The 26349-nt window shown below is 40.6% G+C and overlaps 3 protein-coding genes across 7 annotated transcripts in view; 2 read left to right on the forward strand and 1 right to left on the reverse strand.

Annotated features, from left to right (window-relative positions):
- The window catches only part of FEZ2 (fasciculation and elongation protein zeta 2), a 44097-nt gene extending 37661 nt beyond the window's left edge, over window positions 1-6436 (forward strand). For 2 of the 4 annotated variants that reach the window (XM_072140759.1, XM_072140762.1), the window contains one exon: window positions 1957-6436. In XM_072140759.1, the coding sequence (XP_071996860.1) occupies window positions 1957-1973 (17 nt within the window). In that variant the 3' untranslated portion in view covers window positions 1974-6436. Of the gene's footprint in view, window positions 1-309; window positions 348-1956 lie in introns of all 4 variants that reach the window. The other 2 variants (XM_072140760.1, XM_072140761.1) reach the window with 2 other exon arrangements.
- Window positions 6437-9683: 3247 nt separating this feature from the next.
- Window positions 9684-16881, forward strand: LOC140121336 (multiple coagulation factor deficiency protein 2 homolog). Of its 2 annotated transcripts, none has more exons than XM_072140771.1 (4): window positions 9684-10136; window positions 11145-11231; window positions 12001-12125; window positions 14594-15059. In XM_072140771.1, exons 1-4 carry the CDS (start codon window positions 9994-9996, stop codon window positions 14665-14667), a joined length of 429 nt encoding a protein of 142 aa, XP_071996872.1. In that variant the 5' UTR covers window positions 9684-9993; the 3' UTR covers window positions 14668-15059. The 2 variants fall into 2 exon arrangements, with proteins under 2 accessions (XP_071996872.1, XP_071996871.1); XM_072140770.1 differs by lacking the exon at window positions 14594-15059 and adding an exon at window positions 15151-16881 and having other exon boundaries at window positions 9689-10136.
- Window positions 16882-17277: 396 nt separating this feature from the next.
- The window catches only part of RIOX1 (ribosomal oxygenase 1), a 34234-nt gene continuing 25162 nt past the window's right edge, over window positions 17278-26349 (reverse strand). The window contains exons 14-15 of the mRNA XM_072140763.1: window positions 19889-19975; window positions 17278-17622 (exon numbers count right to left, since the gene is read on the reverse strand). Of these exons, the coding sequence (XP_071996864.1) occupies window positions 17533-17622; window positions 19889-19975 (177 nt within the window). The 3' untranslated portion in view covers window positions 17278-17532. The remainder of the gene's footprint in view (window positions 17623-19888; window positions 19976-26349) is intronic.

The following is a 26349-nucleotide window of genomic DNA, read 5'->3' on the forward strand; positions in this document are numbered from 1 at the left end:
GGTTAGGGTATGAAAATGTCCCTTCTCGAACTTTTTTTTTATCTGAAATCTCACCCTTTTACCTATTAAAACTAAATTTCTCCTTCAAAGTATTGTGCACCCACTTAAAGGAAACTATCATTGTAGTTATGGCAGTTTTCTGGTTACTTAGAAAAACTCTGGTGTCTTTTACACCAAAAAGTCTTAAATCCACTGCAGGCTTTAACACCTGAAACATTGGAAGAATCGCCCATGTATGTATGTCCTTCACCTTTCTGTATGTTCTTGTTTCTGTTTCACCTGACTTCTCTTGTCTTTGTGTTGTGCCAGCCCTGGTGTAATACTGGATGGCGCTGAGGTTTGTTAAGGTGTGTTACTGAGAATGTGACTGTCTTTGGCTCTTGGTTTATTTTGGATTTCCAGTTATTGTCTGTGAAATTCAAATCTGGCCATTTATGTCACTATTTCTTGGGAAATATTAAAGCTAACCAGTCCTATTGATTTCACAGAGCGGGAGGAGATTAACACGGTGATGGTTTAGTTAGGGAGGTTCCAGTAAAACTTAAAAAAAATAATAATAATAATAAATTACAAGTTTGATATCTAGTCTTGGAGGGAAAAATATTTATTATGACAGGTCCTTTATTTTCACATTCCAGAGATTTAAAGGAAATGCATCAGGATTTTTGACTATGGAAAACCGCAGACAGCATTTAGTAGCAGTCCTAGAGAAGTGTATAATCATACTTAAAGGGGACTTGTCACCCATAAAAAAAAAGGCATAATGAGCTGCTTACTTAGCTTAGCTCTTAGCGCTACACCATTTTTAGCAGTGATAAACTGCTAGCGTTATCAGAACCCTCCGATAAAGCTAGTAGGAACGCCGGACCGTGCTCAAAGCGGTCCGGAGTATTCTTGAGGGGGCGACACTAAGAGGCGGTGACTGCCACATGAAGCTTGTCAGTCACTGCCGGCCTATGGAGTGGGAGGGGCGGTACGAGGTAGAAGCAGCATCTCGGAATACGCCCGACCGCTTTGAGCGTGGTACTACTACGCGGCGGTGTCTGCCAGCTTTATTGGAGGGTTCCGATTAATTTAGCAGTTTACTGCTAAAAATTGGGTAGCGCTAGGAGCTGCTTAATTTAGTAAAGCCGTAAGATAAAGTAGATTTGTGGCGGTGTGAGGGAAAGTTGTAGCTAAAATAAGCGTGTCCGTTAACAGGACTGGTGGTTAATGGTGGTGAGAAGTTCCCTTTGCATCGACCTTAATGGTGTTCTAGGGCGGATCTGAGAAACAGTAATAATGCAGAGATCTCTGAGCAAAGCAGTGTGAGATCAATTCTAGCTACAATCCCGGAATATAAATGCACTTTTCATAGTCCTGCTACTAATAACACACACAAAGGTAGGAGTACACAGATCTCCAGGGTGCAACCTAGTGCCAACCCTACTGATATATACTCCCTGTACAGGATTAGATCATGGCTGCTACCCCTGTCATTGGATTCTATCTTACAAACAATCAGCTCTATTAAAGTGAACAGGACAGAGCTGCAATATCTTTTACATACATTTGGACAGCTGTGGTCCTATTTACTTATTCTGGACCATCCTCTTTAACTACATTTCAAAGTGACCAGTTCATGTAACCCATACCTTAATGTACAACTATTGAGACCATAATGTGGCTACTTTTCAAGGGTTAAAAACCTGCACTGTAAAATGCACTGTGATTGATCTTCAGTCACTGTGAACATTTGTAGCAGCTGATACAGGTAATGACATGTATTTGCAACAAATAGAATTTTTCTATTGGCGTTATGAACCAATGCCCAAAGAGTGTATGTCCTTGGTGAGTCTGGTGGTGTGTAGTAGCAGAGTGGTGCAGTAGGCAAGTGTTCTGTGTCTTGTGCCTTTATAACTTTCCGGTTGTTACGCTGTGGCACCTTTGTGTAATTCTGCTTTGTTCCTTTTACAGTTCTGTGTCCTACCTAAAGGTCTCCCGAGGAGGTAATCACTTCCGTACAAGATGCATTATCCCCGGATCACAGACGTTCCTCTTCGTCGGCAGACCTTGTAGCTGAATCTGCATTCATCAGCGTCCCATTTCTATCCGTCATTCGGTATTTTGAGCATGTTGATATAAGTAACCAGCTGTTCATGTTGTCTGTGTTCGGGAGTATTCTAAGATCCCAATTGTAATAGTGCGAAATACAGGGAATCTGTCCATCCCCAGTCCGGGCATGCTCTTCCCAAAAATAGTCCAATGTGCGACCTGAGATTAGAACAAATGTACAGTTTTAGCCTGTTTTTATGTGTTTTGAATTCTATTTTTACAGTAAATACATGCAAAGACAAAAAAGTCACTTTTAATGGTTTTAAGATGGAAGGACAGAGGTCTTTGTTTTTAGCAAATCGTTCTGCTGGTCCTCTAGCTCCATACAGCAATATGATGTATCTAATCGTAATGTACAAAAGGGATCATATGCTAATTGCACAAATATATATATATTTTTTTCTCAATCTTTTCCAAATAATAAAATACAGTTTGTAAACACTACAGACATCCAAGATTCTCAATATTATATCAGTATAGGATAGAAGTGTAGATGCATGTTTCTTTCCTTGCAGTGTGATGGCCTTTGTCTTTAAATTAAAGCTACGCCATTTACTATATAGTCAGCAGGTGTAAAGTCAAGCTCGTGTTATTGTTTTAAATAATTTTTGCAATGCATTTGCTATAAATGGAAATTATCTGCAAGAAGCTGTTGACATCTGCCTTTGCACTCCCCCAATAATAATTGGGCCAATAGACTTGGTTAGGGGCGGGTGTTCACCATAATTATTGCCTTCAGTGCCCCTTACCTTGGCCCAGCATTGGGTACCTGAGGCTGATGCTATGGCTTCTTATCAACAGTCTGGTGCCCTCTTCAGAAATGGTGCACGTTGGGGCATAGCCTGTGACATATTCTCAGAATTCCCGTATTACCTTGCATTATATTTTTTAATTATGTAAATTAACCAAAAAAATGCCCAGGTTTTCTTTATTTTTCCACGGCCGAGTTGTACCCAATTTTCAGGGAACCTCATGAAATGTAATCTGAGTAATATGTGAAAAACGGTTCATCCGGGACATGCTCTCCTTTTTAACGTGCATCGATCCTTTAGAAAGTATTGCATCTGGTGCATCCTTGTGCTATCCTCCATTTTTGACTGTTGGTGACATTAACCCTAAGACTAAAAGTATAAGGACGCCCCAAATGGCCAACAGACTAACAGGTATGACACCCTGTCGTAGCACTTCCTTTTTACCCTATTAACCCATTCATCTTTACCTTTTTGTATAAGTATTATGATTATTAGATGTTTGCAATAATCTTCCCTCCATTCACACTTCTCTGCATAGACTGATAAATGGAAGGAATCAGCGAGAGGAGCACTTCTTATATTGCCCAGATCCCATAATAACTTAACTGAAATCAAACGGCACAAACAGCGCCCCTCATATGCATGGTTTTTGTGTGGTATTGCATCTAAAACCCTACTACAAGGGGTGTTTTCTTAGCAGAGCTGTGTGTTTGTAGGGTTGATCATTGCATTATTATAGATAAATCTATAGATCTGTGAATAAGGCCTCCAATTTACAGTATTATATGTATAATCATGGAGAAGACAATGGGGCAGATTTATGGAAAGTGTCCTGAGTACGCCGGCAATGCTACGGCCGGGCGGGCATATGTCTGGCACCATGGAGAGGAGAAGGGGTGGCGGTCGGTTCACACACAGAGGAATACAGGAAATGAACCCATAGAATTATGTATATGAACCCATAGAAATTAATTTGTCCGTGCTCCCTCCATTTAATCAGTGGATTACACGCAGTGAAAAACTATGGGGATGATAATTTTTGGTGCTTCTACCCCAGTTTACATACAGTTTTCTACGTCATGGGCATGTAGGGGCAGCCACGTGCCTGCACACGCGCTAACGCATGCGTACATTCACTGCTGTTTGCAGGTTTTAGGCAAAACTATGCCAGACACAGCCACTCTGCAATTCGTCATAAAAGCTGGGATGGAATTCTGCACCATGTAAACATGATGGCGTCTGAGCCTCCCTGGAGAGGAGATAACCAGGTGGCTTGTGTGCACATGGTAGAACGTCATCCTCTATATATAGTATTGGCCACCTCTGAACCCAACTTATAGTATCTGCAAGTTCATCAACATCGGAGCAATTCCTTTATCGGATTCCCAATCAAGTGATAAACCTAAAAGCGGGAAAACCTATTACCTTAATTGGATATTCGGATTACGTTTGGAGAAGGGCCATGAGCGTCAATCTCTTTGTCTAGTAGCAGTAAAGCTGCTGTTCCCGAGGCTTACGATCAGAAGGCTATGCTTCATATTTTCTTAGTTTAATGAACTTTTAAAATACATTTTTACTGCCCTATTGCTATATTTGCCTAGGATAAAGAATATATGGTATAGTCATATTAATAACCTACAGTGTTCCTCTGGTGTGAGAGCAAAAGCTTGTGTATTAGAGAGTATGTAAGGGATTTGCAGATAATGTAATTCTATAACTCAATCACCAAAGCTGCAGCCGCCAATTACAGTCCGTGATTGGTTGATGGGGGCTTGGGGGGGGGGGGGGGAGGATTTGATTTTCTTTTAAATGCCCTTCAGGAGCAATTCCTGTAATAAGAGTAAACTAGGGAACATCAGATTCTGCAGCTCTGTTATAGGAACTTGTTTACCACAGTGGAGGATAAAGATAGTAGACGTAAATACGGAAAGGAGCGTCCGCTCACCTGAGGGCTATGTTATAGGTCCTGGTAGATTGGAGCACGGAGAAACTTTTTTCCAAGTCCACAAGTAAGCAAAAACCAGATGAAGACCAGCTCACAATACAATCCAGGATTTTCATAAAAACATGAAGATTTTCATAAGACAAAAAGACATAGGAAAGATTCTACGCGTTTCGGAAAGATTCTTTAATCATGACCTGATTTTTAATTTATCAATTGACCAGGTCTTGATTAAGGAATCTTTTGGAAACGTGAGCTGTAGTCGTGCATTTCCTAGATCTTGTTCACTATGGATTTTAAAAGTATGAAATAAAGAAAATCTTCATGTTTTTATGAAAATCCTGGATTCTATTGTGAGCTGGTCTTCATCTGGTTTTATCTTTCAAAAGATAGTAGGGGAACATTGTACAATAACACCTCTTGTTATGTCATGGACATTATACCCAGCATAATACTGAAAATTCCTAATATTTGTGATTGAAGCCATTTGGGATACTATACTTACCGGCCAATTGTGACACCCCCTTCCCATCTGGGGGTTATTTTTGTTTGTTAAAGCCTATAAAAGGGCATCTACTAAAATGAACCCTCAAGAATTATACTTTTTGTCTATTACACATACTATGACTGCCAGTAGCACTTAATATCCAATCCATCAATATATTGTTGTAAAGGGAATACTAATGTTAGTCAATGCATGTTTACATAAGGAAGAATTCTGCAGTGATAATAAAACCCACTTCAGCAAGGGGTCACTGTGTTGGAAAGCCAACAATATAGGCTAGCGTGCAATAATTAATGCTAATGATGCCGTGCATGGCTTAGGAGGACCTCCTATACACGGGTTTGGAAATGGTTTGACTAGTTAGGCTGATGTTTATGTCACCCATGCTACATTTATGGTGCAACATACATTATATTTAGTGTACGCATCCTGTAACATTGATATTTCTGGTTGTAGCACAATGTTGTGCGCTTAAAGGGACTTTCTGCAATCAGAATACTAATAGCCTTTAAAGGGGTTTTCCCATGAAATAAAATCAGAAGATTTACAGTCTGACCCAGGGACAACCAAAATTGTAAACACCAGGACTGATAGGGTAATGAAATAACACATTCTCTAATTTACTGTTCTTAATAAAAAAATACAGCATTTCACAGATACAAGTCCAACCTGTCTGAGTAAATTTTAAGAATCTTGTTTTTGTGGGAATACCCCTTTAACATTAAACACCTATTTTAAACACGGAGTTCTTACCCTGATGTGAACGCCTCCTATTTAAAGTGCTCCATAGGTTCCCTGTATGTGTCTGGTCACCGTGTGGACAATTAAGGCAGCATGCTGGACACATTACACTTTATGGAAGTACCCCAGCTGATATGACTTTGTCCACCAAAACTAGCCAGCTCAAATTCTAGTCCTAGTGAGACTAGCCTTCAACTCTTCAGCGTCTTCTACCCATATACAAAAAGTTGTACATAACAAGTATTTTGTATGCTGCTGCCTGATTTTTAATTTATCATTTGTTTCCATTTTGTAACCTGCATAAATTGCTACTACTTTCTCCATTATGTGTATTTTTTGTGCGTTTTATCTTTTCCTTTATGGAACATAAAGCAAAACCAAAATAAAATAAATGTGTCATAGTGTTCTGTGTTTTCTTGAAAAAAAATGTTTTCACCCAGCCTAGTTCACACTTGTGTCTGGGCTTTCCATTAAACTTTCTGTTCTGAGAAAGGTCACAGAAACCTAGGTCTTCATTCACCTTCCATTCCCCATTGACTTCAATATGCGGCTATAAAAGTTTATTTATTTATTTATTTTCAACTGTTTAATAATGAAAATAAATAATGGAGAGAAATTCTATTTCTTTAACCGACCAAAGATCAGAATATTAATGTGTATATAAAACAATGGGTTATTTGATGCTGAAGACCTGACCTCAGGAATAGATATTCATTCAGATTAGTGGGTAGGCTGACACTTGTATGCCACATTTTTCAGGGTAGCCTCAAGTGCTGGAAGAAGTAGTCCCTGCCCATTGTCTGGCTGACTTTCCAGGGTACTGGACTCCACATGATGAAAACTACATTATTGTGGTGCGGACATTATACAACTGTCAGTGTTTTGATTCCACTCAGTCCCCTCAAAAGCTTTCAGCAACAAAGCTACCTGGAATATCTGATCAGTACACAGTCCACAGGGGGTGCATTATTAAGACTAATGCAGATGTAGATTTTGGCTATAACCTGCCCCCATTTTCAGATAAAGATTATAGTAAATTCAATTTGGCACTGACTTGAGGATTGTGAAAGGGATTAAATGTCTTGTACTGGGCATGAAAAAGTCAGAATTCCTAATAATTCCCCCACCCCCAGGAGTCTTACCCTACTGACCTAATACAATGGATCCATCCAAAGGAAAGGTAATCTGTATCAAAAATGGCCCACAGCCCCAAAAACTTCTTTACCACCTTAGACCCTAACTCCCATATCATAATAAGTTTTACCAAATAGTCTTATGTGATTTCCCTCTTTCAAAACAAACAAAATTATGCCTATATTGATCTTCCCTAGCACCAGAGAAGTGGGTGGAGAATAACCTCTTCCAAATTAAGGTTGTCCACATTTCAAATGATGCCTTGTGTGAATCTCACTGGATCGATCTGATGCCAAATTACTAAATGAGATAACACAAGTAAATCCACTGAATACTACATAGTGTACATAGAGGATGTACAGTACAGTGCCTACAAGTAGTATTCAACCCCCTGCAGATTTAGCAGGTTTGATAAGAAGCAAATAAGTTAGAGCCTTCAAACAGGAGCAGGATTTATTAATAGATGCATAAATCTTACAAACCAAAAAGTTATGTTGCTCAGTTACATTTTAATACATTTTAAACATAAAAGTATGGGTTAATCAACCCCTCAAACCACCAGAATTCTGTTTGGTTCCCCTAAAGCAGTGGTGGCGAACCTATGGCACTGGTGCCAGAGGCGGCACTCAGAGCCTTTTCTGTGGGCACCCGGGCAATCACCCCAGCACACCAGACAGGACACAAAGAATCTTCCTGCAGTTCCAAGCAACTTAAAAGATGCTGCTTTCAGAAAGAAGCTAACATTTTCCATTTTTCTACTGTGTTGCTGTCCTCAGGAGGCCAATATGATTGAAAGTTGTTGAAGAACAGCGAGCAATAAGTTACTGCTTTAATTTTTGGTTGGCACCTCGCAATAAATAAGGGGGTTTTGGGTTGCTTTTTGGGCACTCGGCTGCTAAAAGGTTTGCCATCACTGACCTAAAGTATTAACAAGTAGTTCAGGCACAAAGAACAATGAGCTTCACATGTTTGGATTAATCATCTGTTTTTCCAGCCTTTTCTGACTATTTAAGACCCTCCCCAAACTTGTGAACAGCACTCATACATGGTCAACATGGGAAAGACAAAGGAGCATTCCAAGATCGTGGAGGGTCACAAGGCTGGCAAGGGGTACAAAACCCTTTCCAAGAAGTATGGTCTACCTGTCTCCACTGTTGGGAGCATCATACAGAAGTGGAAGGCTTATGGAACTACTGTTATCCTTCCACGGCCTGGACAGCCTTTGAAAGTTTCCTCCCGTGCCGAAGCCAGGCTTGTCCGAAGAGTCAAGGCTAACCCAAGGACAACACGGAAGGAGCTCTTGGAAGATCTCAGGGCAGTGGGGACATTGGTTTCAGTCAATACCATAAGTAACGTACTCCACCGCAATGGTCTCCGTTCCAGACGAGCACGTAAGGTACCTTTACTTTCAAAGCGTCATGTCAAGGCTCGTTTACAGTTTGCTCATGATCACTTGGAGGACTCTGAGACAGACTGGTTCAAGGTTCTCTGGTCTGATGAGACCAAGATCGAGATCTTTGGTGCCAACCACACACGTGACGTTTGAAGACTGGATGGCACTGCATACGACCTCAAGAATACCATCCCTACAGTCAAGCCTGGTGGTGGCAGCATCCTGCTGTGGGGCTGCCTCTCAGCCAAGGGGCCTGGCCATCTGGTCCGCATCCATGGGAAGATGGATAGCACGGCCTACTTGGAGATTTTGGCCAAGAACCTCCGCTCCTCCATCAAGGATCTTAAGATGCGTCGTCATTTCATCTTCCAACAAGACAACGACCCAAAGCACACAGCCAGGAAAACCAAGGCCTGGTTCAAGAGGGAAAAAATCAAGGTGTTGCAGTGGCCTAGTCAGTCTCCTGACATTAACCCAATTGAAAACTTGTGGAAGGAGCTCAAGATTAAAGTCCACATGAGATGCCCAAAGAACCTAGATAACTTGGAGAACATCTGCATGGAGGAGTGGGCCAAGATAACTCCAGACACAAGGGTTATTCCACAAAATATGAAACCTAGGGGTTGAATAATAATTAACCCATACTTTTATGTTTAAATGTATTAAAATATAACTAAGCAACATAACTTTTTGGTTTGTAAGATTTATGCATCTGTTAATAAATCCTGCTCTTGTTTGAAGGCTCTAACTTATTTGCTTCTTATCAAACCTGCTAAATCTGCAGGGGGTTGAATACTACTTGTAGGCACTGTATATAGTGACTAGCCTGGCAGCTTTCATTACATGGAGGAGCATGGAGAATGTAAGTAGTAGTAACCAGCAGTGAAAGTTTTATAGTCTGCTATGATTAGTACTATTTTGGAGTATATCCTGCTTTTTAATCTCTTTCATAGCATTTTTGGGGACACACTTAAGTGGTAAATTCTAAATATATATATATTTTTTTTTTTTTTTTTTTGCTAAGAGACTTCCATTGTTGGCAGGCAGAGTTCTTCACCAGACCTCAGTCTACCATGGGATCCTTCATGGTACCCTGTGATTGTCATCAGTCAATCCCCCCACCCCCCGTGACTACAAACCTTGCTTACATATGGCATCCAATTGCAGCCCAGCTCACATTTTTCAGAGTTAAAGCCAACATTAATTAATTTTACAGGCAAGGTATCACAATGATATTTTACACAATGGTTTCTCACAATGGTTTATTATGCAGCTCACACAAGAAGTTGAACCAATATTCTATCCTGATTCTTTGTCATTTTGCTTTGAGTGAATGGTCAATCCATGCTGCCATGTAATGTCAGGTTCTCTGGGGAACCAGGCAGGTGTTGATAAGGACACCTAAGCACTGAGCTACTACCACTCATTCATCATGGAGGGAGCGACAAGGAACATGCTGTATTTTGGTCTCTTCTTCCTTCTACTTTGGGGTCTTGTAAATGGGACCCCGAGCACCGTAAAAGTCGAGTTTCCTAAAGATGTTTTTCACAACAAGACAATCATCACCGACCATCAGTAAGTTATTCCACTTCTGTCTGTCTGTCATTACATAGAGATGTACTGTATGTAGTCTGCAAAGTAGGGCTCTGTACACTCTGCACGTGGCTTCATTTGCACATATAGATCAGAAAAATTACTACAAATATAACTGGGACAACAAAAATGTAATTTATGCCTCTGTTATTCATGGGCTTTATTTACCCACAAACAGCCATTTAGCCTATGGTAATACAGACACATGGCTTAAGCATAGTGTTCACACAGTGAGGGTAGATCCAGTATTGAATATTACCATCTCATGACAAGACATTAAGATTCAAATCTGAAAAACACCAGAGATGTCCAGCTCTTGCCTAAATTGTGGGTAAATTAATATTGCGATTAAGGTTGGCAAAAAATTGTTAAAGGGAACCTGTCACCAGCTTTTAACCCACCAAACTAGCAGCACCCTCAAGTACATGATGAAAAATACTTTCTAAAATTCCCTCTTATGTTAACACTCACTCATTTGTTTACCCATTAACAAAAACGGATCCAAAGTCAGATGCAAATGAGCTAAGAAGAGTCAACTTTGGAGGCTGCTGAGAGTGTGACTTCATACACCCCTATCTAAAGATCTAAAACATGAAAAGTATTTTTAATAGGATACAAAAAAGCAAGTATATAGGTACTATGGAACGCATCGGGGGAAATTGAGGCATCAGAAGTGATACTTCGAAGATGAGACTTCTCTGCTAATTTACATACAACTTTAGAGCTGTTTTTTTTAATGTGAAAACTCACTTTACCCAATAAGAGGGAATTTGAGAAATGATACCCTACATGGCTAGTAGATTAGTGGAGTAAAAGCCTGCATCCTTAAATGTGGCCACCTTTATGTAGCAGCATAGGTGTTTTTTACCCTATTTGTTATAGTATGTTTTTGGCTGGCATTGGACTGCAGTATAAATTCTATTTTTGATATATTTCCCTACTAGTCCAGCAGTCATTCTTTTCATCATTTCTTTCTGTGTAACTGTTTAGTCATCTTGAAGAGGATCTCAAGCATGAACTGGGAGAAATTGACCTTGAGAAAGCTTCAGAAGATGAGCTTGAGTTTTATTACTTTACGTAAGTTGTAAAGCCCTGCAAGAAAATTAATTTAGTGTGTATGGCAGCATTCACTGCAACATGAAATGAACAATGTTTCAGGTCCGGCCTGGCGAAGAATTGCAGTGTTTTTGGGTGCAGGCTATAGCTAGTGCACAGGCACTTGGCACCGCTTCACACCCCTCCACTCCCACTTGCTGTTCACCATCTTCCCCATTAGGTCCGGCATCACCAGGTCTCTTCTTCAGCCACGTGTCCTCCATCTGAAGTTTACCATACAGACATCTTAGGTTCTTCATTGTTCCCCGACAGTCTTCTCCTGTTACCCCTAACAGTCTACCGTAATACTGTTACCAAGTAGGTGCGTTTAACGGGAAACACATATGCGACCAAGCTGAGGCCCGTCCCTGGTAGCTGGCATTGAATTTGTAAACGCACCGCTAGTGCCACTTGTGAACATGTCCTAACAAATGTCCTCCACTGCCCTCTCAATTTGCCTCCCTAAGTGCTTAGAAAAAGAAAAAAAAATTATATATATATATTCACTTATACTGTGTTCTCCTCAACTACCCCCATGTCCCTCTGCTCATTCAGTGCTATCCCTCATTCAGCTAGCCCTCTTCCTTATTCAGTTACCCCCCATGTCCCCTCTTCCTCATTCATTACCCACCCATGTCCCCTCTTCCTCATCCTGTTACCCTCCTCATAGAAGGTTTTCTTCTAACGTAGGAGACAACATAATGTCATGGTTTTGTTGGCAAGATATCACTTTCCCTTGTGTACATTGCAGAACACATGACTATGATCACAATAAACTCCTTGATGGATTGGAAATACTGGCAGCGTTACAGGAGTCTCTGGACGATCATATCGGAAACGTATTCACAAGGGAGGAAAAGATGAAGCATTATATAGGTAGGTTGATGAACTATATTGATGAACTATATTGCGACTAGAATAGATAGAGCAGTGATGGCGAACCTATGGCACGGTTGCCCTTTCTGCAGTCCCAGGCAACTTAAGAGATGCTGCTCTAAGCGCTATTTTAAACCGACACTTTGTTGGCTGTTTGGAACTGTGGGGAAAGTAAGAAGGTGTTTGTACCGGTTGCTCCCGCAACCCATATCTCCATATTTCAGGTCACAGGCTCACCCGTGCACCTCCATGCTTGCTGGCGTGGCACCTGCGCTTCTTACCTGTCCCCGCTCCTCCGGCCGTCGCATCGTTAATTGGCATTGGCCATTTCCAAGCATTCTACAGTATATAAACCTGCCTCTCCTTGTACACCCTACCAGATCTTTGTGCCTCATAGTCTCAGAGAAAGATTATCCTGATTTCCCGTTGTGACCTTGATTCCGTTCCCGACCTAACTCCTGTTCTGCCCGTCCTGACCTTCCGCTACGTCCCCGACTCTGATATTGTGCTGCCTCCCTCGAACTCTTGCCTGTCCCCGACCACGCCTTACGATTCTGCACTTCGTCTTGGCCGCCACCACGGACAAAGTCGCGCCTGTGGAATGTCCTGGTGGTACCATGCTGCAACAAGTCGTACCTGCTTTGCGGCCGGCTATGGTGAAAACCGGGTGCCACTTAGACTTCATCATTGTCTGCGGTGGTACAGAGGATCCACTACCCCTGATCCTGACAGCATTGACAGAACTGAATTATCTTTGGAGGTCATCCTGCTGGACCCACCATTCTTCCTGTACAGAGCAGCTACAATGATGGTCCGAATTTGCCTTCCTTCTGTCAACTGTATTGGTGGCCCTAGGGGGCGATACAATTGAAAGATTTGGAAGAACAGGGAACAATAAGTTACTGCTTAAAATGCCATGCTGGCACTTCATGGTAAATAAGTGGATTTTGGTTGTAGTTTGGGCACTCGGCCTGTAAAAGGTTTGCCATCACTGAGATAGAGAAAATTATTTTTATGTTTTGATTTGCAAATCTTATTACAGAAAAACTATACTTTTATTATGGAGCTGTAGATATACATTGGACCAGGATGGGACACACCCACGTGACTGCACTACATGATCTATGAGGATTCATGAGACAGAGAAGAGTCTTGCTGATAGGTCTCCCCTTGGCTCAGTCGATGTCTCATAGCACAGGTACTTCATTACAAGCCAACTGCTAAGTGGCTAATTCAGGGGAAGACAGGTCAGCGTAACTATTCTTCATCCACATGACTCCTTACACACTATTTGAATACAGAATTTTATTTTTCTGCAAAATGCTGAATATAGAAGAATATATTTCTGACCTTGTCACTGTCCTGGGTAAACGGTTGGCTTTGTGAGCCTAAATCTCCATGACAGGTTCCCTTACCAATAAGACTGCCTTAAAATATAGATTTAATGATTTCGCCTTAGCTTCTCTAGCCAACAGGATCAGGATTACAAACAGTCATATAGGAATTGTGTTCCTTGAATATGTGTTCAGTTCTAGGTCTGTTTTTTTATTTACCAGTTACCACATAGTTAAATTTTCCTTTTTCAAGATGCAAAACAAAAAGTTGTCTGCGTAGAGTTCAAAGTGATCTGAAAACTAGGTTACATCTCTGAAAGGGAAGATGAAAGCAGAGTTGTCTGTAGCAGGGAGGCGCGCATGTCACTGCTCATCTCACCAGATCACCGCTCTGGAGAAGAATGTCAGCTCTGGTGTTCATACTTCATGTCATTCCTAGTGAAAATAAAAACTCTGTACCTGAAATTCTACCTTTTATTTATGTATTTATCAGGCTTTCAATGTGAAAACATTGCCCCATAGGCTACTGGACCCCAAAATTCTGTAAGATCTATAATTAGGAAAGCAAAATTTGCCACCTACATTCATATCAGGAATAAAGAGCATCAATTAAAAACATTTATGAATTATCAATCAAGTTTACTATCACTTTACTTATGGTAGATGCGTATTAATAAGAAATTGCTCAGGACTTCTTTTATATTTCTGAAACATGTACCATTAAAATAGAGTTATAATAGTTATGCCAATTACCCTGGGCACACAGGGAGTCTCATATTTTAATTTATACACTCTCCGCCCCCCAAACCTATATAAATTTAGTATCCCTGTGATCGTACCGAACCAAAGAATATATCAGAGATGCCAACAAACAAACACACACATTTGAGTTAAAGCGTTCTAAAGTTATAACCGGATAAAGTGACACATGCTGGTTTTGAAAAATAGGCCTTGGTCATCGAGGTGCAAATGAGCTTGGTCACTAAGGGGTTGATAAACTTTCTTAGTGTAAATTGACAATTTGTTATATTTACTAATTTGCTATATTTAGCCGTTTTAGAGCTATCAAAATAATTAATTTCACATATATATAATCGCCTCGTTTTGCCAGCGGGGCCTCCCTTTAACTAATAGGAGTGGTGAAAAGTATTATGGGATTTGAAGTCCTGTGGAGGCGCCCATGGCCATATTTTTACTGCAATCAGTAAAAGGAGACCAGGTAGGAAAAACGTATAAAATAGCAGGGCAGTTTTGCTTTCAGTAGAATGTATTTATATATTGTTAAATTAACGTATATACTTGAGTATAAGCAGAGTTTTTGAGCACAAAAATTATGCTGAAAAAACCCTAACTCGGCTTATACTTGAGTGTATTAAAAAAAATGAACTCTGTATTCACCTTTCAGACGCCCCCCTCTTGCACGATGGCGTCGGCAAGTGGCGGACGTCATTGTGTGTGCCGACCACGCGCGGGGACCCGAAGACTGAGGTGGAGCACACGAAACATTGTATTTAATGCCGCAGTGCATCACCCATTTTAAAAATGAGCAACCCGCAAACAATTTTTCACCGTCATGTGCATCTGCCCTGTTGATACTGATATATTGAGGTTAAAGAAAATATGTTTAGCTATCAGTAATTTTTAGTGTTACTACATTCACCTTTATGAACCTTTTACCAATTTCTACACAGAAATGACCGATGAGGTTCTTGAGGTCGACGATCTGGATAAGGATGGATTTTTATCATTTGTGGAATATATGCACTCTCAAAAACGCACTGCAAGTCCAACCACAATTCTGGATAAAACAGCAAAGGACAAAACAGAATCTAAGAAAACCAGCTAAAAGTATAAAAGAAAATATGGGGGTTGGTCAGCACATGCATTACAAAAATCTCAGTAGAGAATTAAAAATAAAAAAAATTAGACAATTTGTTTGAAAATAAAAGTTGTTTATTTAAAATTTGTCAATTATATTGATCACAGCCACTAACAGAGATGAGAAGGGATCACAAAAACTACAGCACATACATAGCCGTTGTCTTTGATCACTCCTATTAGCCCAAAATAAAAAAAATAAAAAAAAACACACCAAGAGATGTATTAATCTGGTGGTCTTTAATGCTGGGTGAATGCCTCGACCAGTGCAGAGTAGAATTAGACACATTGATTAATCTGGTGTAATACAAGTTGGGTGAGTCATACTCTGCACCTCCTTTTAGTTGGTCTATTTTGCTGCTCAAGTGCCACTTCCTACAAGTCTATGCCCCTTCTTACTGAGCCCAGGCCGCTTTTTCAGACAAATAGATAAACTCCCTGAAGATGTTCTAAAACCCTCAACTGTAGCACACAGAATTTCAGGTGGAAATTACTCCAGAATTCTGGCATAGACAGACTGCTACATCTCCTTGAATATGATCATGAAAATATCAAGTTATCCTGCTAAAAATAAGCCCTCAGAAGCTCCATTAAACGATCAATAAAACATAAGCAAATGAAGGTACTACCTTTCTTCTATGGTATGGTAAAATATTTCTGTGTGGTGAATGGCATAAATTTATAGCTGACGATTGTTTCCCCAAGCACAAAATATTGATATGAATCCATAGAATAACTCAATAATACCAGGTGGTTGGGGTCCAACACCTCCACAGCTTAGCAGTTTTCAGCAGGTCATTAACCTGCTGAACTACCTTTATTGTATGGTGTGCTAAAATATTTCTGTGTGATGAATGGTACGAAATGTACAACTCAAAATTGTTTCCCAAGCTATAAATATTGATAACAAATCGATAGAACAACTCAACAATGATCAGGTGGTTGGGGTCCAACATTTCCACAGCTTAGCAGTTTTCAGCAGGTCATTACCAGAAAGCAGACCGTTCTTGTAGAAGTGCGAAGACCAAATGAATGCTGGTCAGCTCCCCATTCATTTGGGCCTGGGGTGCTGGCTAGTTGAAGCCCAACCAATCTGATAATAAGGGACTATTGATGATTGTATAAAAGCCACCTATCACTTATTATAGTCCTCCAATCTGATTGGAAGTGCGATATAATGATATAATGAGTTTCCACAATCTAGGCGGCACAGAAGCCGAAGATCACTTGGGGTATAGGCAGCAGATGGATCAATGGAAACATGGTTTATGGAATTATTACTCACATAATCATGAAACAAACCCCAGTTTAAAAACCCACAGAATATTAGCTCCTACATAAGGGGTGGGCAAGATCAGAATGTGAAGGCAGGATTAGTTGTATTGTAGACCAACACAAAAATCCCAAGTAAATTTTTATTTTTTTCTAAGAAAAGGCACTTAAGCATCATGGCTAGAATCTTACTACCTTTATAATGGAGAGGATATGTTTTACTAATAACCGTTTTGACCCCTTAAAATCACATTGTAAAAAGCAAAAAAGAAAAATCTACTATGGGAAAATAGAAAAAAATATATAATTTTTATTCTGCACATGATTATAGGGGCTGCCATCTTGCCTGAACTCTGGTAGCAGCATTTGGGGATATGCTTTGCATGAAAAGTGCAGGATATACTACTTTATATTAAATGTATATGGGGGACATGTACTTTTTATTGTGAAAATATGCAACAAAAACTTTGTTTAAAAAATAGCTAACATTCTGGTAAGACATTCCCTTTAATTCGCCTCCTATAAGAAAGAAGCAGTGAAAATGAAATGCACGATATCTTTAAAGCATTTACAGTATTTCTATACCGTTTCTAAGCCTATAAAAATAAAACTTCACTATTACAGAGAATAGTTCCCTAAATTTCCATTTCAAAGAAATATTAAATTACTGTAGATGAACATCTCGAATCAGAGCGAGATGTAAGAAAGTATTTATTATCATTACTCCTTATGTTTGTATTAACAAGGTGGAAACTAGGACATCCACTAGTTCAAAAGGATTGCCGTGTTCCAGAACCATGTTAGCTTGTGGGTGATCCATCTTCTGACACACTCCTGGGGTTACAGGGGTCCTATGAACACAGCCTCATAGGGCGCAGGAGTCTCTCTGCTCAGTCTCTAAAGAATTCAGTCCAAAATCACAATCACTCATTCTCCCCAGAACATGGAATTGGGGCCAGTCTCTCTCTGCTGATCAGCAGACCCTTCTCAAACAACATGTTGGCCACAGCAAGCTAGAGAAAACACAAAGAGGAGAGAATTACATTTAAATGTATTGTTAGGTCTTGTCATATTCACAGCTGATTTACACTATCACGACCCATTCACAATGGGACAGGAACGAGTCCAACAACTTACCTGAACTAAAGTAACCTCATAATAGTTTGAGTTCAAGAACAACAGTGGCTCTATTGCCCCATACAATTAAAAGAGTTTTCCCATCTAGTCTATTTATGACATATCCACATTATATGTCCGAAATAGAGGTTATATGTGGCTCCGACATCTGGTACCATGACGCTGTTAGTCAAGAGTAGATAACTTAAAACAGGACCATATTCGATGACCCTATCAACGTGGACACTTATGGCTTATTCATACAGGTGTCCCTTGTTGGGCCCAGTACGCTTTCTAGTGTGGAAAGTGTGTTGGAAACCCCATTTCAGGTGTGGAGGTCATCCATTCCTCATCAGACCTTCTTCTAGGCATCACTTATTATTAGCATAATTTTGACACTGAATGAGAACACAGATGTGAACTTTGCCTTGTGTGGTAGTGCATATTATAGTCAACAGGCTTGTGCGGTCTTGCTCTACACTTGCTTCTCACATGCATCCAGGTGTAGAAGACCTAAATTCACTTGAAGCGTAACAGTCATTTGAGATCATTTTTAATATTTTGTGTGTGTGGGGGGGGGGGGAGGGGGGGGGGTTGAGGTGAACATTTTTCTAAAGCACGTCATTAACAAATTCAGCTTAAAGGGAACCTGTCATCAGCAATTGCCCTATTAAACTACTACCAGTATATTGTCAAGCACTCCTAGATTTTCATGTCCCAGTGTGGTGGCATCATCCAGAAAATCAACTTTGAAGTGATCTGTACATTGGTTGTATAAAGTCAAGGAAGTGGAGATTTTAACACTGAAGTCAAGGTGGGGAGCTCTGAACGCCTTCTCCTCTGTGACATCATGCATTGGACTTCAGCAGATTTATTTTATTGTCCTGCATATAGAAACATCACTACAGTGAAGTGGGCTTTCTGAGGAAGAGAGAGTTTGATTGCAGTGTTAAAATCTCCGCCTCCTTGACTTCACACAATCAATTTACATATCACTTCAAAGTAGATTTTCTGGGTAGTGGTTTATAAGGTCAATTTCTGCCGACAGGTTCCCTTTAATTTGTAAACAAAAAAAAACAAGGTCTTCCTTTTGATAGAGATCTGTAGTCTGGGAGGATTAACCCTTTTACTTTCAGCTTGATGCTTGAATATACTGTTCATAGCATACTGCAGCCAGGGAGAGAGTAGGAAGGGTTAACGCTCACAGCTGTGTAAACAACAGGAGAGGAGAGGCTCCTCTTCAATCCTGTAGACAGATTTGTTATGGCCCTGGAAAAGTAGCATTGTAACTAAGAAGCAACTAAGAAGTACAGTCTGTTTTTTAACAAACTATGGAGAATTTCTTAATGAAGTATATTCCAAAAATGTTCACAACACTCCCCCTACACTATCAAAAAATAGCGGAAATTACTGTTACACTTTAGAGAATGGAGATGAGGGTTGAAACTCAACTTCTGTATTACAGTGGTTGAATTACTCCCCCAAATCCATAACAATTCACTTGTTCTATACCCAAAGCTACAGGTTTTTCCCCAGTATGTGGCTGGTACAGACAGTCCCCAGGTTATGTACAAGATAGGTTCCGTAGGTTTGTTCTTAAGTTGAATTTGTATGTAAGTTGGAACCGTATATTTTATAATTGTAACCCCGGCCAAACTTTTTTTGGTCTCTGTAAAATTTGGATTTTAAAAATGTTGGGTCGTCATCGGAACCAGGATTAACAATAAAGCTTTATTGCAGACACCTCTGATAACTGTTATAGCTGTTTATGGTAGCCTGAGACTAAAGTACAGTAACTTACAATATCCAGAGGTCCATTTGTAACTGGGGAGGTCTGTAAGTTGGGCGTTCTTAAGTAGGGGACCACCTGTATGGTGACAGTTGAACCGTCCAGTGTCTCTACAACCTAAAACACTACATTGTGTAGTGGAAAGCTGATGCTATTGTTTTATCACAGAGAATGTTTTCAATGCATATATGGCCAAAGTCAAATGTTTTTTTTTTTTATTTAATTGTGACTATAACTTTTAAAGCATGGCATTCCTATAGTCAGATGGAATATTGAATCATGTAGAATACTGAATCATGTAGAATACTGAATCATGTAGAATACTGAATCATGTAGAATACTGAATCATGCATGCGTAAAATAGTCAAGTCTACCTTGTCATCCAGGTCTTCACAGGGAAGGCTTTCTACAGTCACATATTGAGGATAACAATGGAGGAGGTATTCAATCGCATCCACGTGCTGTAATGGAAAGATTGCATATGTGAATCTTTTTTTTTTTTTTTTTTCTTCTTCTTTTTATTGATTTTTGCAAAATATACAAATAACAAACTTGATAGTGTTACATTGTTCATATTTTCCATCACACCACATTAAATCCAGTTATATACAATTTACATCCCTGACCCCCCCCCCCCCCATTATACATTATTATTATAAAAATCACAAGACCCTCCCCCTAAGAACCCACTGGAGCTGGGGAAAAAAAAAAAAACCCTCAGAAAAGTTTATTGGCTTTTGTCAGACTCCCATTGATCCCACAGCTGCTTAAGTTTTCTAGTACCTCTATATCTTTTTTCATATGCACATTCATATGACTTAGTACGCTCCACTGTACTTTGCCATTCTCCCAACCCCGGAGCGATGCTGTCCAGTGTTTTTTTCAAAAAAAAAAAAAACTTTTCTTTATTCAATTCTCATAAACATGTACAATACCATTCCTCAAATAATACGTATGTACCAATAAATAAATACCATATATAATATACAATATTGCACATAATACTAAAGTGCGATCTGAACTATGAAACCCGTACCACCCCCCCCTACCCTCCCATCCCCACCCCCTCCCACCCTACCAGGAGGATGATGGAGAGACTCGAAGCTGACCATCCAAACCAAAACTAAGCATGAAAAAGAGAGAAAAAGAGAGAAAGAAAAAGAAGAAAAAAAAAAAAAGAAAAAACAAGATAAAATGTTGCCAGTAATAGAAATACTGTCTTACATACCCACGCCCCAGATCTTCCTCCACTTATCCATAGATCCACCTCTCTCTGCAGTAAGTTTCTCATAGCTCTTACATTTTTGTACCTCTGCCATAAATTCTCCGCAGGACGGGGATTCTGCACTACCCCACTTCCTGGCAATGATCAGTCTAGCCAGGAACAGAAGTTTATGAACTCTCTCTCCCTAAGTCTATAAGGCCCAGGAGCAGAACTTGGGCTGAGAAAGTAAGTCTCAAATTGTAGGTACTATTTATAAAGTCCAGTATCTCACTCCAATAGTCCCTCAACTTCTGGCAACCGAAAGCTACATGAAAAAAGTCCGCATTCTCCAGGGGACACCTCCGACATCTAGAATCGGCCCTAAGTTTCATTTTAAATAAGCCCCTGGGGGTATAATATAACTGGTGAATAAAATTAAATTGGACCATCTTATGGTTCCAAGACCGAGAGGACAATCCGATACCTTTATAACACCATTTCCAGTGCTCTTCCGATATCTCCCCAACTTGCATATGCCATTTATTTCTCGAGGGATGAACCACCCCTTTCGCAAACCCGTGCATAATATATTTATACATCTGTGAAGTCACCTTCTTCCTAAGACTAGTGCTGATCAAAAATTCTATTCCTACATCTGTGCATAAGGTAAATCTATCTTTACCCCTCACTGCATTAAATGCGTGCTGCAACTGCATGAATCGAAAAAAACTCGAATCCAACCCTGTGAAGCGATTCCCAAACACCCTATAATCGCATAATTGAGACCCATCTAAAATCTGTGAGAAAAATCGAACCCCCTTCTTAAACCAGTGCTCACTATCTGGAATAGATTTAAATTCATCAAAGTGAAAGTTCTCCCATATTGGGGTAAACCAAAAAATACCCCTTATACCCTTTAGCTTTTTATATGTTCCCCAACATCTATCTAATAACTTCGCCATGTGAATATTCTTATAATTATTAAATCTAAATTCCCCACTTTCTAGCAGAGAAAAAATGGAATCCCTACTTCCCACACTAAACTCTATTAACCTACCATATGCGCTGCAGTTCTTTCTTATAACCAGAAAAGCAAGTTGGGAGGCCAGAAAGTAGCCAAAAAAATAGGGAACCCCCAACCCCCCATCCTCCAGAGGACAATAGAGAGAGGGTAACCCAATCCGGGCCCGCCTCTTCCCCCAAATCAAATCTCTGACCAAACCTTCAAGAGTTCTGAACAACTTCCCGGAGAGCCAAATTGGGGACACCGCTAGAGGGTAAAGGAGCTGTGGGAGAAGGATCATTTTGACAATAGCTACCCTATCAGCTCTAGAAAAGGGCATTTTTATCCACCCCGAAATATTCCTTCTTAACTTATTAATGAGCGGGGTTATATTTAATTCCACAAACCTCCCAAAATCCCCGGAAACCCATATACCTAAGTATTTAAAGGAAGCACCCCTTTCTAACCGGGAAATAGGGAGGTCTTCCTCTCTCCCCCCCCCCCCCCCCCCGTCCAACGGTAAAAGGACTGATTTGCCCCAATTGATCTTTAATCCTGAGAAGAAACCGAATCCATCCACCAATTTTATGGCCTCCTGAACCGAATCATCTGAGGTCTGGATAGTCAACAGAATATCATCCGCGTAGAGCGAAATCTTGTCCCTCTCTCCCCCACACCCCCAGCCCTTGATATGGTTGGAATCCCGGATCAGAATAGCCAACGGCTCAATAAATAGGGCAAAGAGGAGGGGGGAGAGGGGGCATCCCTGCCTTGTCCCCCTATACAATTGGAAAGGTTCGGAAAGCAAACCATTAACACACATCCTCGCCATGGGGGAATGATACATGATCTTAACCCACCTAGCGAAGTCCCCACCTAGCCCGAATCTATCCATCACCTTCCATAAGTAAGGCCACTCCACCCTGTCAAACGCTTTAACAGCGTCTAATGACAGGATGGAGCGGTCCCCCTTGCTTCCCAACTGCATATCTGAGAACAGCCTATGGAGATTGTGTCCCGTGCTCCTTGACGGGATAAACCCGTTTTGATCCGGGTGAACAATGACGGAGATTACCTTTTTTAATCTGGAGGAGAGGATTTTTGCTAAGATTTTTATGTCGGAATTCAATAAAGAAATTGGTCTATAAGAACCCATCTCAGTTCCATCTTTATCCTTCTTAAGGATCAATACTATGGCGGCCTCCGTCATTGATCCCCGTATCGCCCCCTCTGCAAATGCTGCTGTAAACACCGATTCTAATATTGGAGACAAAACCTTTTGATACTTTCTATAGAAGGCGGAGGGTAAACCATCTAGTCCGGGTGCTGAGTCTGATGTAGAAGTCCTAATGGCCTCCAGAATCTCTTCCACCCCTATAGGGTCATTCAAAGGGAGCCTCTCTTCTTCTGACAGACTAGGGGTAGGAATCGATTCCAGAAAGCCATTTAACTGACCATCCATGTACCTTACTTCGGATGCATAAAGCGCCTCATAAAAGAGCCTAAAGCTCTCCAGTATTGCTCCTTGATCTTGGACCAGTTTCCCAGTGTGGTCCAAAATAGCATGAACCCCTTGGTTGCTCTCTTTTTTTTTGAGAAAATTAGCCAAAAGTTTACCCGGTTTACCCCCCTCCGCATAGTTTCTATATCCCCTAAAAAATGCTCTATGTTGGGATTTCTCTGTCATGAAGGTGGTAAAAGCCAGTTGGGACTCCAGAAACTTATCTCTATCTGATTCTGTAGAGGTGGCAGCCCAGGTTTTCTGGTTAAGGTCTAATTCTTTTTTAAGTTTAAGCTCCATCTGCCTAAATTCCTTTTTCTTCCAGTTAATCTCTGAATTAAGTATAGGCTCATACTTCATTCTTGATATAAAGCCGAGGAAGGGGTCGTTAGCCAAACATAAGTCAATCCTAGAGAGAGATGAGTGGGTCCGACTAAAACAAGAGAACGCAGGTTTATCCAAATATTTAGTACGCCAGACATCCCTAAGTAACCAACTCTCGCAAAAAGTTCTTAAGCCCGAGGACCCCCTATCCCTATGCCCGGTAAAGCTACTCAGGCTACGTCTGTCCAAATCTCCATCGAAAACTGCGTTAAAATCCCCTAGGACCAGAACCGGAATGTCCTCTCTGTCTCTAGTAAACTGGGTTAATTCATTTAAAACTTCCATTGAGAAGGGAGGCGGAATGTATACGAAGGCCAAGACACAGAGGATTTTATACAATGCACAAAATAGGAAGATAAACCTCCCCCTTTTATCTGTCTTAACCGCTAAAATTTTAATATCCACCCTATTATGAATAAGAACGGATACTCCCCTGGAAAATGCGATGCTGTCCAGTGTTTAATCAACACCAATCTTGCTAAGCACAAAACCTTCAAGATCAGATCACACTTGGATCTTGAGCCTATGGTAGGAGGAATTAAGCCTAAGAGGCCGAGTGTAGGTGTTTGCGCCAGGGAGCAACCTACCCGTCCTTCAATGGTCTTAAATATCTCAAACCAGTACTTCTCAATCGTAGGACAGTCCCATAGAATATGGAGGATATCAGCGTTGGATCTATTACACCTCGTGCAATTAGAGTTATCCTTTAATCCAGCCCTATACAGTAACTGTGGAGAAAAATAAATCCTATACAAAATATTTAATTTTGTGCATCTGTGATTTAAATTTATTGAACTTCTAACCACGTTTTTATATATCTCCCCCCATTGTGCTTCAGTAATAACACCGACTTGATTCCTCCACTTAACTTGACTGGGGTGACTTAAATCCAGGTCTAAGTCTTTACGTAAAAAACGATACAACTTAGATAATTTAGTAAATGTCAATCCTGCTTCTAATAATTTTGTGAATTCCCCACTCTTTTCAGTCTTAAAACCAACCTTATTTTTTCGTGTCTGTAGGCATGTGATAATTGCCTGTACCTAAATAAATCTACAATTTTAAGAAAACCCATATTAACCCAGTGTTGAAATGATGGTAATTCCCCATTTACCCCCAGTTGCTCTAGTGAAATAATTCCCCTTTTTTTCCAAAATTCGACATCCTCCATTTTAAGAAATTCTGGCATGTTATAGTTATCCCACAGGGGTGTAAATATAAATCCACCCTCGATCCTTAACAACTTCTTCACTTCCCTCCAAGTATTTGACAAAAGGCTGACCAAAGGAATGTTTTTAATATCCCATGACCTCAGATGTCCCGACTCTAATAGAGTGAACATAGAATCAAATCGTCTTCCAACCATGCTAGATAATGCCAGGAAAAGGGAACTTTCCTTATTTTCTATAAGAAGTTGGATTTGGGCCGCCAAAAAGTAATGAAAAAAGGAAGGGAGAGAAAGACCTCCCTTCTTCTTGTCTCTCATTAAAATTTCCTGCTTAATACGTACCTTTTTCCTCCCCCATAGAAGTTTATTAATAATGGAACGAATAAGTCCAAACCATTTGTTATCAATCCAGCACGGGCAATTGCACAATACATAGAGAATTTAGGGCAGTAATATGGTCTTAACCAAGACAACCCTCTCCGCTCGATTTAACGGAAGAGAGCTCCAAGTGTTCACCTTATGTTTTAGTTTTGCTAGAAGGGGAACCAAATTCAAAATGATGTAATCGCTAACCCTGGAGCTGACCACTAGGCCCAAATACTCCAGAGATTGAGAAACCCTTAGATCTAAAAGTTCTAAATTAACCAGTGAATCCTCCTCTAAGGGAACCATAACAGATTTCTTTACATTAATCTCAAATCCTGAATACCTTCCGAATTCATTGATCTTACTGAGCACCGTCGGAACTGAGGTTCCTGAATCTTTAAAGCAGAGGAGGATATCATCGGCATACAGTATGATCTTGTCGGCCGGACCCCCAACACCTGGGATTCTGATCTCTTCACATGCCCTAACCTTAATTGCCAAAGGCTCGATGAACAAAGCAAAGAGCAGGGGAGATAAAGGACAGCCCTGTCTCGTGCCTCGTGTCAGGGAAAAAAAGGAAGAAAAATCACCATTTACCTTGATCCGAGCTTTAGGATCGATGTAAAACAAACGCACCCATTGCACAAACCTCTTACCCAGTCCAAATCTGTCCAGTACCTCCCATAGGAAGTCCCACTCCACCCTGTCGAACGCCTTAGAGGTATCCAACGACAGAATGGAGCGAGACCCCCCTCCACCCAACTGTATACTTGAATACAGCCGTCGGATATTCGTGCCAATGTGACGCCCTCCCACAAAACCACATTGATCTTTATGAACCAAGGCAGGGACCATTAGCTTCAATCTATTAGTCAGCAATTTGGCCATCAGCTTGGCATCAGCATTCAAAAGAGAAATAGGCCGATAGGATTCCCCCTCCGCTGGATCTTTGTTTTTTTTCTTAATTAAAGCTATACCCGCCTCATACCATGAGTCAGGAAGTCTACCCACTACCTGCGATTCTTCCCATACCTCAATCATAAGAGGGAGGAGAAGGGAGCCGAATCTATCATAGATCTCCAAGGGCAGCCCGTCCAATCCCGGGGACACATTGCGTCTGGAGGAGGACAATGTCTCTTCTAACTCCCTGACCGTGATAGAAAAGAGAATACAGCTTTCCCACTCTTCAGAGAGTTTAGGAATGCTGAT

The sequence above is a fragment of the Engystomops pustulosus genome, chromosome 3, assembly GCF_040894005.1.
Source record: "Engystomops pustulosus chromosome 3, aEngPut4.maternal, whole genome shotgun sequence".
NCBI lineage: Eukaryota > Metazoa > Chordata > Amphibia > Anura > Leptodactylidae > Engystomops > Engystomops pustulosus.

Bases quoted from the DNA above. Each gene is read 5' to 3' on its own strand.
- LOC140121336 (XM_072140770.1), top strand. From the start codon at position 9,994: ATGGAGGGAGCGACAAGGAACATGCTGTATTTTGGTCTCTTCTTCCTT. The intron at 10,137-11,144 runs GTAAGTTATTCC...GTAACTGTTTAG, and splicing joins ACAATCATCACCGACCATCA to TCATCTTGAAGAGGATCTCA. The intron at 11,232-12,000 runs GTAAGTTGTAAA...TGTACATTGCAG, and splicing joins CTTGAGTTTTATTACTTTAC to AACACATGACTATGATCACA.